The 14651-nt window shown below is 30.0% G+C and overlaps 1 protein-coding gene across 1 annotated transcript; it reads right to left on the bottom strand.

Annotated features, from left to right (window-relative positions):
• Positions 1-1603: 1603 nt before the first annotated feature.
• Positions 1604-3669, bottom strand: LOC125846970 (transcription factor TCP7-like). Its single transcript, XM_049526686.1, has one exon. It carries the CDS (start codon positions 2942-2944, stop codon positions 2135-2137), a length of 810 nt encoding a protein of 269 aa, XP_049382643.1. The 5' UTR covers positions 2945-3669; the 3' UTR covers positions 1604-2134.
• Positions 3670-14651: the final 10982 nt, after the last annotated feature.

Below are 14651 nucleotides of genomic sequence, written 5' to 3'. Positions count from 1 at the left end.
AAAATATTGTTGCATTGGTGTCAGATCCTACAAAAGTTCATTACTTTTTTAGGATCTAACACGCACCCATCAACATTTTTGAAGAGTCTGAGCAATAGAGGCAAGAGTAACACATTGAGAACATAGACATCTTCAAGTAGTTGGCACCCATGGTTCTCATCTTAAACTCAACTTATCCCAAAATCTAATGAGATCATTAAACAAGCAGGTTCATAGAGTGGTGGCCACCCAATATCAGCCAAAATATCTGTCTAATAATGCAGAAATGACATGTGTATTGTCTATTCCGGATTCCCCTGATTGAAACAGATATTTTCTTAGGAATATGAACAGAAACAGATACAGCAAGAATAACACGAGAGAAGACGACTAATATGATAAATAGGCATGCTGAAAACAATAATATTACCTTCCAGTGTATATCAACTGTGTCATAAAGTGGAAGCAAATAGAAAATCAACCAAAGCTTTAAGACTTCAGATTCAACAAAGTTTGTAGTCTTGCACCACTTGCTACTCTGGATGGTTACTATAGATGAAATTAATGCAGAAAGAAAATCAGCCAGCTCTGGAGAACATATTTGCTGAACGGCTCATAAAAAAATAGTATAAACACAGGAAATTTTAGTTTAAATCTAATAAAACTTCAGCAACTCAAGAAATAAGTGAAGTTCAAAAAAAACCAGTAGAGTCGCTCTTTTTAGTAATTGTATCTTTGTTTGTAAAGATAAATCCAGGTAACAAAGCAAGACACTACCCTATATTAGAGAACCAATCTACATTGAAACATTTGAGGGGGGCTGCAAATCTCCAAGACATACATAAACCTTCTTGCTTTCCAAACAGGATAGCTAGCAAGACGTTCCTAGCTTGTTGTCAGCTTGAAATAAGACTAAGCAGATGTCACAAAATCGTTTTGTTTCTTGCTTTCTAAGACCAGATAACTGACAAGGTGTCTATATGCCTTATATTCTAAACTTAAGAGATTATAAAAGAATCACAAGTAAAGCTCAAAGAATTTAACCACATCTTACCTAATCTGATGCAAAATTAAAGCTGAAAGGTATCGTTAATCTCAGATGCTGCAGTGTTAATTCCTTCCTCCTCCAAGTTGAAGCAGCACATGATAGAATACGGCATCATGTCATCCATAAATGTATGATATACTATAACATTTTTAACAACTACAGTTTAATCTTCTGAGTACTACTGAGGAACTTATATAGCATGAAGATCATTAACGTAAATAATCATCAAATACTCTTTCTGTTGAAACTTGAGCTGTTCCATTTTGAATCTCTGGTACACATCACACACTTATACATAGAATAGACATCAAGCTGCAGCAAAATTATCTGATCCATAACCAATCTAAGAAAGCTTGAGTATAGAAATTTAGAGTTCTATCCTCCTTGTATGTTCGGCTCCACAGCATTTCACATGATTCAACTTCAAACTGTCCCATGCATTAGTTGATCAGTCGACAGGTGAATCCAGTTATGCAATAAATAAATATTTCATTTTATCCAGTATGGTGGCAACTCAATCACCGAAATGTCGAAAACATCTAATTATAGCACCCATTCAAGATAACACAATGTAAGTTCAGTAATAAATTAAAGTCCATAGCACTCTTTTGAGTAGGAAAGTTTAAGCTCACAACTGATATAGTTTCAACAAATTACAGAATTAAATTCAACGGAAACCTCCACGGTTTCCTTACAAAACATTCATGTGGAACTACAGGTTTTCATAGTCCACACTGATTCCCTATTATCTCTTGTTACAAAGTGATCAAAGCAGCTTATTATGAGGTCTGCAAACAACAGAACAAACCCCACCAAATTCATCACAAGCAACAACTTCCCCTGATGCTTGTGTTTCGTGTTATCGTCACACAGCTTACAACACCAAAACTCGGTGAACGTAAACTCTTGACAAATGAGATAAAGCAAACAAACCTAATCCTAGCAATAATTCATGAAATTGAACAAACCCCTAGTTCATTTCTCACTCACTAGAACCTAGCAACAAATTTCTCATCTAACACAATCAAGAACATTAAAACACATTTATACGATATATTAACAACAACAACAACAACAATATCAATAACAATAATAATATTCATATCTTCAGCGTCCGTCGTCGTCTCTTCTCCCGGAAGAAGGCTGTGGAGGACCTGATAGAGAAGCTAGCAAATTGAGATGCCCTTGAGTCATTGGTAGGTAATTTCCAACTCTAGCAGCTGAAGCCTCTCCCATCTGCTGCTGAAAGAATCTAGAACTCTGCGAACTTAACGCCGCCGCGGCCGCAGCTGCTGCGGCCGCGGATGTCGGCACCATCATTTCTGGTGGCGGCCCCGCCGCAAAGCTCCATATTTGACCAAAATCAGGCCTAGCTGGAACAGCCCAAAACCCAGCTGTGGGACCCACAGCAGTAGCAGCTCCGGCAGCTACAGCCACATCATCCTTATTCCCATTTTCAAGGTTTTCGTCATCTGACCGGAGGCGTTTCCCGAGGATAAACGGCGCCGGTGAAATCATATGTGATGATTTCTGATCAAGTGGAGCCGAAAGTGATGAAACAAGAGATGCAGTTGAGTTCCGTACCGATACAGATACAGTAGAGAAGCTAGCAGGAATAGTACCAGTACCAGTAGCAGCTATAATTGAAGGCTCAGCTTGACGAAGCAGCCATTCGATAGTTTGTCCATCGGATTTGTGACCCAATTCACGAGTTAGCTGAAAAACTCTTGCAGCACATACAATTGGCATCCTTATACGTCTTCCTCTACCATCAACCTTGCTATGCCGGTCTTTTACCGGAGGTTTTTTCACTGTTAAAGCACCATTTGTACCAACCCCAGAAGGCTGTTGTTGTTGTTGTTGTTGTTGCCTCTGAGGATCAATTATAGCTCCATTTCCTTCTGCAGACGTCGACATTAGAAGCACAAAACACTAGTAAAAATGGTGGAAGTGGAAGATTGCTGGGATTTATAGACAAACAGAGCTCAATTGAACAAAATCCAACAATGAAAAGGAAACAAATATTTGAAAATCAAAGTCCAAATAGAGTAGTGGTGGAGTACAAATGTGGAATTTATGAGCAAAAAGAGCTGAATTGAGCAAACCCCAACAAAGAAAAAACAACAAATTCACCAAGCTCTTTAATTTGGAATTTATGGGGGGAAAAACAGAGCTGAATTAAGCAAAACCCCAAACAAAGAAAAAACAACAAATATGTAAAAAAAAAACTTAGACAAATCAAGAAAGCAGCTTCAGTTGAAGTTTCAAGTAATAGAAAAGCTCTTTGAAGTGAGATTTATGGGAGAAAAAACAGAGCCCCAAACAACAAATATGTAAAAATACTTAACAAATCAAGATTCACCACTCTTGTAAGTAGCGAGAGAATGCGCAAAATCCCAATAAAGTAAAAAACAAGTAGTATGTAAAAATAGTAGAGATACAACAATGGAGGAAGCTAGGTAGAATTAAGAAGTGGGTAGGGGGGAGAAGAGGACTAATGATTGAGAAGCAGGAACTGGTGGAGACAGGAAGAAGGGCACATGGGTGGTGGGACATTAGTACTACTCTCTTACATATATTCACAGCTCATCCCTGCTAGCAATCCAGTACAGTACCCACTACCCTCTTTCACGCGCTCACTCCTCTCTCTTCACATTCACACAAAATTTTCACTATCTCTTTCAATTTTCACACTTTCTTTGGATAGTATGTTGCATAGTTTTTATCCTTAATCAGAAATTTTGAATTTGAGCTTAGTGTATGGAAAAAAAAAAAAATTGAGTTGTACAACTAAATATTCCAATTCATTTTTATTGTGTCTCATGAATACCTGGCACATGAATTTTGGAGGAGTATTTATAAGTTGGAGAGTGTTAAAACTGACATAGCAAAGATGAGTTAAAGTGTTTAGATGTGTATACTTAAAATTGAAGGTTTATATAGTAACTAAGATTAAGTTTAATGTATTTTTGCTAAATTTTATTTGTACAAGTTATTCTTAATTTTAAATGTAGTGTATTCTACTTCCTTTAATATTCTTTAGAGTGATATTTTTAAATAATTATAAAATATAGTGAAATTATATACATTATTATATAACATATCTTCACTTAAAAACGTATGTGTGTATTTAAAATTTTAGTTGCTACTATCTATATCAACCTCACTTGTTCACCATTATCAGAATTTCAGATGACTACTGAAAAATCAATGCTTTTTTTTTTTTTTTGAAATCAACATTTTTGAAGGATTCTACAAATAAAGAAATAAAAAACTTTCCTAAAATTCACAATGCTTTCGAAAATTTTTGGAATATCAATTGTTCACAAAGTTGTGGCTTTCTTTCTTATTTCTACTAGAGTTGTCTCTATGACAAATTCAAATTATTCTCTTATGTATGATAATATTTATGGAAATTGTATGGTGTATGTGTATGACTGTCCATGTAAGAATAAATACTTGACATATATTTTAGATGTTGAATTTCTCATGCATACAACATTTACTTTACATTACATATATATTTAATATATCTTTCACATATAGTTAGTTGTTAGCCTGTCTCACATAAAATTAATCAATGTTGTACATATACGGTATGAAAACACATATATTAAATTAAGCTAGTCATAAATACACTTATAATTGATTTTACATATATTTAAGAGAAAAGATATCAAATGTACCATAAAGTTGTTCGAACAAGTTCGAGTTCACACTCCAACTAATTAGACAACTTATTACCCCGTTCCTCTTCCCTCCCAATCGCTCGATTAGTTGAGTGTTAATTTGATTTATCTAGACAATTTTATAATATAATTATTTTGTTATATATATATATCACAAATACACATACATATAATACAATCAAATTGTATTCATACAATATCAATTAAAATTAGATTTTGTATTCATGTGAATTCAAACGTATTGACTACGTTTAGAAAGAAAAATATTGTTAATTGTTTTGAAAAAGAAGGAGAAAGAAACTTAGGTATATAAAATTCCCCATTTTATCATAGTGTATCTTTTAGGAAAAATAGGGAGAATTTAAGCTTTAAAGGTTGTCAGAGTGGGTCATATTAATCCGTACTGTGGACCAAAAAGTCTCCATAGAGAGAAATTTAATTTGAAGCCAAATTTTTTATACATATTTTCCCTATTTTTATTTAAAGTTAAAAAAAATAAAAATTGGTCCCTCTACATTTCACTATTTAATTAGTATTATTGTTGTTAGGTCATTGGTGGGTCCCATAATTTGTTTAAAAGTATGGCCCACAAAGTTATGTACATTTTTTTTAATCAATAATTGGCTTTGTTGAGGCTTGAGTTTTAAATGACTTGACTAGTCTACTTTTTTTTATATAAAAATTAAATAAATTATAACCAAAATGGTCAATAAAATGTTGCATGTGTTCCAACATGGTGGTTAATGTTTAACCAAAAGTAAATAAGCATTGAACACTTCAAGCCTATTACAAAGAAGAAAAAGAAAGATGGTGCGGACGATTTTAATGCGGACTCTTTATTTTTAATGCAAATGATATATTTCATATATATATTATCATGTAATCATTGTTAAGTAATATGTATTATTATATCAACTTAATGTTAAGATTAAATTATTTAACTTGATGGGAATAGAAAACATGAACAAAAAAGAAAGAGACTTTGAAATATATATGTAGTAGATTATTTTAAAGCAGACTTTTCATTCATTAAATATATAATGATTAATAAAATTTTATACTACGTTATCGAATAAATTCTAATTTCAAGTATCTCAAATTTGCACGGTTCAAGCTTTCAACAAACATTTCTTGATATTATGCTTTGAAGAGGATTGAACTCCAACACTTTTTTTGCTTACATGAAGATAAGATGGTTTGAGCATGTGTGTAGAGGAGGTGCATCGATGCTTCAGTTAGGAGATGTGAGAGACTAGTTGTAAGGGGTATGCAGAGGAGTAGAGGTATGCCGAAAAACTATTGGGGAGATCTAGGTGATTAGACAGGACATGACATTACCTCATATTACCGAAATATTGACTCAAATAGGAAGAAGTTGAAGTCACGTATTAGAGCAGAAGGTTAGTAGGGATAGAGTGTTGTCTTGCTTAGGCTTGTTAGTGCATGTTGTAGTACTAGTCGTACCTTTGTTGTAGCTCTTATTATATGTTGTTTATTGTATCTCGATATCACACTAATTTGTTGTTGTTATTTTTTTTCTTATAGACACTACACTACTCTTTTATTAATTGTTACGCTTTCATCATTGTTTTCTTCTTATATTAGTTGGGTTTAATGAGTCGAGGATCTTTCGGAAACATCTTTCTACGGCCTCCACGAGGTAATGATAAGGTATGCGTACACTTTATCCTCCCCAAACTCCACTTAATGAGATTTCACTGAATATACTATGTTATTTTAAAAGATAAAACAAAATAGGTCAAAAACTCACATTTTAAAAAAATATATTTTTTTCGTACCAAACACATCCAAAGTGCTAAAATAATAGTAGCTCTTCAAATATATGATTGGTTATAACTTGTAACACTACGAACATATCCAAAGTGCTAAAATAATTTAAGCCTATTTAACATAGTCCATAGGATTGGTTTATAACAACATTTGATATTGGATGAAGAAATTTGTCATGGTTGTTAGATTGTCAACATCAAAATTTCAAATGGATAAGGCTCGTTAAAAGGGAACTATTATTATGGATATTAAGTCATAATACACCAATAATTATTTTTTAAGAATTCGATTCCTTGTACCTCTATGTGCCTAATTATAATTAAAAATATTTAAAATATATGACCAAATGCCTACTAATTCATTTATATCGAATTGAATTTTGTAGTTCATAAATTGGATAACTCCAAAACACTTTAGTGGATATTAATTAATTAACTATTAGATAATAATATGCATGAAAAAGACACGAGAAAATAACAACACTCCCTTACGTATGAAAGTAGGTTTCAAAATAGTTTTTTTTAAAATATAATTTTAACCAATAGAAGTCCAAAATTACTCAAAAGTATATTTTAAAAGTAATATTATAAAATCAAATTAATTTCCTTTATAGTCCTTCAATAATTGAGAAGATTCCATTATAGTCATTTTTAATTTCTTCACCATATAATTATTCATCAAGTATTAAGAAGATTCTATGAACATTACTTTTTAAATTTTTCTTTCCTAGAAGATTATTCAACTATAGTTTTATGTTTTATAAAATCTCTTTCCCTAGCTAGATTTATTAATTGACATGCCATGTCATAATAATTTCTTATTTTTTATGTCAAGTAGAATAATTTTTTTTTTAAACCCTCCCTAGGAGCTCCCACTCCTTTTGCTCTCTTGGTTCAAACTCGCAACCTTCAGGTTGGGAGTGAGGGGTGCTACTGCTTATCATCCGAGCAACTCCCTCTCGTCATGGCTACATGACATGTCAATTAAGAAATCTCGTAAGAGAATGAGATTATGTAAGATATAATATTATAGTTAAGTGACCTTATAGGAAAGAAAATTCAAAAATAATTTCAGTCCGATTTTCTTAAGATTTGAATAATTATATTGAAAGAAAAATTCAAAAAATAACCTTAGTGAAATCTTTATAATACTTAAATTGTCATACAACGAATTAACTCATTCTTTAAATCTATCACAAATATAAATGTAAAGATGGATATTGGGTCTAATTTAACTCCAAAAGTTAGCTTATGAAGGGAGGATTGTCCAAGTCTATATAAGAAAACTAACTTCCCATCCCTTTTGATCTGATGTGATATTTCTTAACACTCCCCCGCGCGCCCAGACCTCGTTAACTAGAACATCAATAATATAATATGGGGCGCAACATCGATGAAATAAAGAAGTGGGATATGCTTGATTTTAATATCATGTAAAGATAGATCTCAGATCTAATTCAGTCATAAAAGCTAACTTATAAAGAGAAAATTGTCCAAATCTTTATAAGGAGATCAACTTCCTATCCGTTTTCGATGTAGACTTCTTAACCATAAGAAATCATTTTTCTTTCGAAATAAGAATAAAAAATATAGTGGATTCATGGATATGATATAAAAATTTATTAATTGTTTTGGAGCCCAAATGTCAGAGAACTCAATTTATTTATTTTTGGTCCCAACTTGCAATGTTAAATAAAGCAATTTCCCTATAAAGAGTGAAAGAAGATTTAAAGTATTATATTATTGTTACTCCAATTGTATTATCTGTTCCCCAATTTAGAGACAATGCAATTACAAAGTCATTCGATCGTTTTCTTAAAATAAATAACCGAAAAAAAGACATTTTTAATGGGAGCCTAATGTAATTAATAAGCCTCTATTTTTAGTTATTTGAGTTTTATCTTTTTTAGAGAATAAATAAATGTTTCATGTGCAATTGTATTCCATGTCGAAACTCAACTCCCCTTTCTCTCATAAATTTTGAAGTTAAATTTTTTTTAAAAAAATTGAGCTTCAAAGTTGTAATTTTTAAAATTTTAATGGTATTTGTATATGTATTTTATTTGAAACTGAGATGAACTTGAGAGTTGAGAATGATGACCTTGGCGATCCTCTTCCCACTCAGCGTGGTTGAAACATGTTTAAACAGTTATCTGAAATTGAGATATCACGATTAGAAGAGAGAAATAGAGCATTCAAAAAATATTTGAAGATCAACCTTTAAACTTATGATTAAATTTTATAGTAAAACAAATATTTAAAATTAACAATATTTGCACTTCATTAAATCACTTAAGGCCTCAATTCTTATTGTTATCCCAATCTTCTATAATATATATAAAAAAATAAAATAAGACACCCGATATAATCTTTATCTCACTTAAATATGAAATAGTAATCCCACAATTTTTATACAAATAGTAGCTAAAATAATTTTAGAATTAGCTAATACATCAAATTAAACATGATATAAAGGTAATCTCAATTTTTGTTTCTAAATTATCATTTTTTTTTAAATAGAAAAAAAAAGAATTTTCATCCAATGTTCATTACCCATCATTGAGACGCGACTCAATTCGAATTCACACCAAAAAAATCTCACATTGAAAGGTAAAACACTCTCTAACAAAGACGATTCCATATTTTAAGGAAACTTAATCTCGAAACTTCTAATAAAAATAAAGAAATATTTATCCGTTATCATTCCACTACAACCCTTATTATTATTATTATCCTTATCGCACATATCAAACGACACAATGAAATGAAACCAAAATTCATATACATCAAGGGGTATTTTGGTCATTTTGTCTCACAATTTACCACACAATAGCAAATAGGTAAGTCGTGAACACACGCGCCAAAGAAAGCACGTGGAGCAGTCTTTGCTGAAATTGTTTAAATGCACTCAGTAGACAGTGTGCAGTACTCAGAGGTGACTCATGTAATACAAATTTCCCAAATTAGACACAAAAAAACATGAAAATTACGTAATTTGCCACTATAAGGTTCACACGTTCACATAGCTTATATACGGTTAGTCGGTTACATGTAAAAACATGGAAAGTAGACGTACAGCACGTGTGGTAACAATTAATGGTTAATGACGTCATAATTACATTTATTATGTCATAATAATGAGAAAAAATTACGTTTTTTTTCTTTTAAAAAAACCATAATAATAAAATAGTTTCATCTAGTGTTTGGTACTTGTTACAAAATTATGTTGATTCTTTTTTCTATATACTTTTTTATATTGTTACTTTGTTATTGTTATTTTTTTTTGTTAATCTTGTTTCGATTACATTTTCTTTAAAAATATCTCGACTGCATAAAAAATTGTGTTAAAGTATGATGCCATAATTATATTTATGTCATTAATATACAAGAAGAAGAATAATGTTTTTGAGGAAAAAATATCTCATTTTTTGTCTGGTATTCGTTTCAAAATGTTCTTAATTTTTTCTCTTTCTTTTTTAATAACCTTTTTTAGTTTGCTGTTTTTTAAGGAAAATTTACTTAAAAGGTACATTTTAATAAATAATTACTTATTTTAGCGAAACTTTTTATTTATTATCATTTATAGCAATATATAACAATACTATGATAAATCTGCAATATGTATTAAAAGTGAATAATGTATGCAATATATATGTATTATAACTATTTTAAATATATACTATGTTTGTTTGGTAAGAAATTGACACATTGTATTACAAGTGTATTAAAATGTGTGATAAATGTATTATTTATCAATAAAACTTGTATTATATGTGTTTTATAAATTGTTCTTTGTATTAAAATTGTATTACAACTGTATTAAAAGTGATCAAGTGAAAAGAAAATGTTATTGCTACATATGGTAAATATTTTCTTAATATAGTATATTTACGTAAGTTTCCCTTTATTTAATCTTACTTGAATTAATTTTTTTTAAGTCGATGGTATATCGAAAACTTTCGACTCATAAAAATAGTGTTAAAATCTGCATGTATGCTATCATTTTTAGATACCACATATGAAACTACACTTAAAATGCTATTGTTAAAATTATATATTGAAGATATTTTTTTTTTGAAAATGAAGCACTCCCAATCAAAATAAGTTTATTTTGTAGGCACTAAGCTCAAAGTGGACTTCTCGATTAAAAATGAAATAATTCTTTGTTATAACAATCTTTTGTATCTTTAGGTTACATATATTGGAGTGATATTAGGTGGAATTTAGTATAAAAATATCATAAATTTTATATGGTTATATAATTTTGTTTAATTCGGATTTAGATGGAAAATATTTTGTTTTCATATCGGAGTCATTATTTCTAACGATATAAGTACTTTGATAAAATTGCTCTACAAATTGAAAAGTCTAAAGATAGCACAAAAAAAAATATCTACATAATTCAACTCCACAAAAATCGTTTACTAAACAAGATATGGAAAAAGTGAAGAAAAGTAAAACAAAAATTAGACAACTATAAATAAAAAGTACATATTACTTGTGAAATTTAAGTCTGACTCTTTATTGATTGAACAAAATCCAAGAAATCACAAGCTCTAACCATACTAACAAAGATTGTTATATTTTTATCAATCGAAAGATATTCATTTAGAAGAAAAAAAAACATTATTATATCGATTTTAATTTTTTCACCAAATGCACTCAAAGATATTTCTACAATCATCATATGTAACTTCCATTAATTTAAATACTCCCTCTGTCTCTAATTACTTGTCAACTTTTCCTTTTATAGTTGTCCCTAATTACTTGTCCATTTTGACAAATCAAGAAAGAACAAAATAATTTTACCCATTATACCCTCAATTAATTACTTTGAAAAAGGTACAATTTCTTGAAAATCTTCAATTTTTAATCCATCCACTTTATAATTAATAGGGGTAAAATGGTGAATTCTATATGTCAATAATTGTTTTCTTAATAGGTGTGTAAATTCAAAAGTGGACAAGTAATTAGGGACAAATGTAGTATTAAAATTATCAGTAAGTCTATGTCCATAGATATAAAGAGCAAAGAAAATGCATCAAATCCAAAAACATGAGCATAATTAATACAATCATGCAAAACGTGCAACATATATATACTTTAGTTACATTTAATCAAACACTATATTAATTTTATAAAAACTCTTATGAAATAATTAATAATTGTTGACTTAGTTATATGTCGAATTCATGTTGAATAAATTTTCTTTGGCTGACTAATCCTGACCCTTATAACGAGTTAAATTCATTGTTATAGACTTTCAAAAAACAAATTATTTTTTAATTACGATTCTAAAATAATTGTTTTCTCTATAACAATTAAGCTCTATTAGAAGTATTTCAATAAGTATTTTCTTTTGGCAAAAAATAGGAAGTAGAGAATTAGGTCGCGTTTTTATTTTTTCATGTTCGGTTGGTTAGGAAAATAAGTTCCTTAAAAATGGAAAAAAAATTCCTGATGGGAAGTAGGAAAAATACATTCTACAAATGATATTAATTATCTTCACTCGATTTGTAGCCCTGAAACAAATTTACATCTTCATCTCCATGTCCACATTCCTTATTATTTGTTTAGATTATATTTAAATATTTTTACGATAATTCTTTACGCATATATCAAATACAAATAAATAAATAAGAAATCAACTTATTCTTTTTTTAAGAAAAAAAATATTTTTCACGAAAAACATTTTTGGTTCGTAGCAACGCACCCTAATTAGGCTGCACTTCAAGTCTTAATGATTTAATTCTTTTTTTTTCTTCTCAATGATTTAATTGACCGACATAAAAGGAACAAAAATTAATAAAACCAACTAAGTACAATTATTGTTTAAAAGGAACAAAGAAACAAAAATTATAAATGTTGATATAGCAATTTAATTGATTAACTTAATTAAAACAAAGAATAATACCCTACATAACTTTTTCTCCAATCATTTTCAATTTGTTATACAGCATAACAAATGCTATGATTGTTTCTTCACAAACATAATTTAAAAATTGTTTAATAATAATATTTTATTAAACTTTATGAATTGTCTTGTTTTAATTTAATTGATTAATTAATCTTTTATTTAAGGGCGGCTAATGTCTCCGTGTTATGCGCTGTTTATACAGCTTAAAAGATAATATTCTATGATTACCATGCAATTATTTAAATTTAAATTAAGCACACGAGTGTCTATATTCCACATTAGGTTAATACACTTTTCCCAAAAAGAAAATAAACAAATCAACTTTCTTGATTGTCATCAAGTAATTAGATTAATTCATGACTTCTATCATTTAGAGATGGAGGGATTGAAACAGCGTCCAAAATTTGAAATTTGTAAATTTTATGTTTATCACGAGAGATTTATAGCTCGTTTTACTTACTGAATTCACAACTTCATATTTATCATTAATACAAATATAAAATCCAAGCAAACTGCGTTGTCCAAAGTCATAGCTAATGGTCTAGCTCAGACCCTATTGAGGAGGAATGATTAGTCACTCCATTCACTTTTAATTAGAAAAGTCTCAAGTTTGATCCTAAACAAAAATGAATATACTTCACCATAAATGATATAAAAAAAAGTTGAATATTAAAAAAATTACATCACTTCTTGAAATGTTTTGTGTACGCCACAATCCTGAGAATAAAAAACATTTTCATAGAAAACACTTTTATTTTCTTAATGAGCTTATTTGACGCGAGTTGAAATTAAATCAGGTAAGAAATTTTCAAATATCAAATAGCTAAATAAAACAACAACAAAAGAACCCTTATTTAAGTTTAGTCTAACCACTACAATAATGATAATGATTAATATTCACTAAACGACGATGCAAGATCTTTGGTAAGGATATTGGTGTACTTTTTATGGGAGTTGATAATATTGATTTTTTAAAAAGTAAATGATAAGACATTCCCTTTCTAATCCATAGTTTAATATTGAGATTATGATCTGTGAATCATATTATATTGTAATTAATTCCTCACAGAACAACAATGATTTGTAGGGCCCTATATAAAATAGGGTTTTTTGCTTATATTCCTCGAATTTTTAGAATTTTTTAAATAAAAATATGGGCATCACCTTTCTAAGGGCCCATTTATGTGGGTCTTTATTTATCTATTTTTTGGGCTAAAAACGGCCAACAGGCTTTTTGTAGAAATAAAAAGCGAAAATTACGCAAGTTGGCAAACATCACTAGGTTATTAGTCAATCAGGATATAACTTAATTTATAAGTAGTCGTTATAGCAGTTGAATACTTCCCAATCTCTTGTTGTTTTTACGTGGCACCATTTGACTTAGCAATTGGCACAATGTTTAAGAAAAAAAAGAAGTCTTTTGAAACATAAGTATAAATCAATCCTTGGATATTTGCATGAATGTAAATCATTTCATTACGAGTAAGAGAAATTATAAAGCTAAATTGTTTCTAATTAAAATAACGTGCTATTTTTTTCTCAAAAACTAAAAAGGAAAAAATGTCGCATAAAATGGGACAGAAAGAGTATAACTATTATTTAAACTTAAACACTGACAATAACCAACAATGCCCACTTCTTTCAGTGCTAGAAAGTACCGCTTGACAAAAGGATGGGAAAGTTAGTCCAAAACTTTTTGACTTACCTTTCAGTGTTCGAGGCACCTTATCTTCTCATTTCGTTGTTGCTTATCCCCATTAGACTAGTAAACAGGGCTCTATCACTCGCCTGATTGAACGTCAATTTAACGAATGAATAGGTGTGGCTATCACTCACATGATTGGACGTTAANTGCTATTTTTTTCTCAAAACTAAAAAGGAAAAAATGTCGCATAAAATGAGTATAACTATTATTTAAACTTAAACACTGACAACAACCAACAATGCCCACTTCTTTCAGTGCTAGAAAGTACCGCTTGACAAAAGGTTGGGAAAGTTAGTCCAAAACTTTTGACTTACCTTTCAGTGTTCGAGGCACCTTATCTTCTCATTTCGTTGTTGCTTATCCCCGTTAGACTAGTAGACAGGAGCCACTATCACTCGCCTGATTGAACGTCAATTTAACGAATGAATAGGTGTGGCTATCACTTACATGATTGGACGTTAATTTAACGAATGAATAGGTGTGGCGTAAAGAGAAAGGATTAGTTTAGAAACAGGAAAGAAAG

This window comes from Solanum stenotomum, chromosome 12 (assembly GCF_019186545.1).
Source record: "Solanum stenotomum isolate F172 chromosome 12, ASM1918654v1, whole genome shotgun sequence".
NCBI lineage: Eukaryota > Viridiplantae > Streptophyta > Magnoliopsida > Solanales > Solanaceae > Solanum > Solanum stenotomum.
Note: the sequence above shows the minus strand (reverse complement) of the source record. Positions and strands in the feature narration are given on the sequence as shown.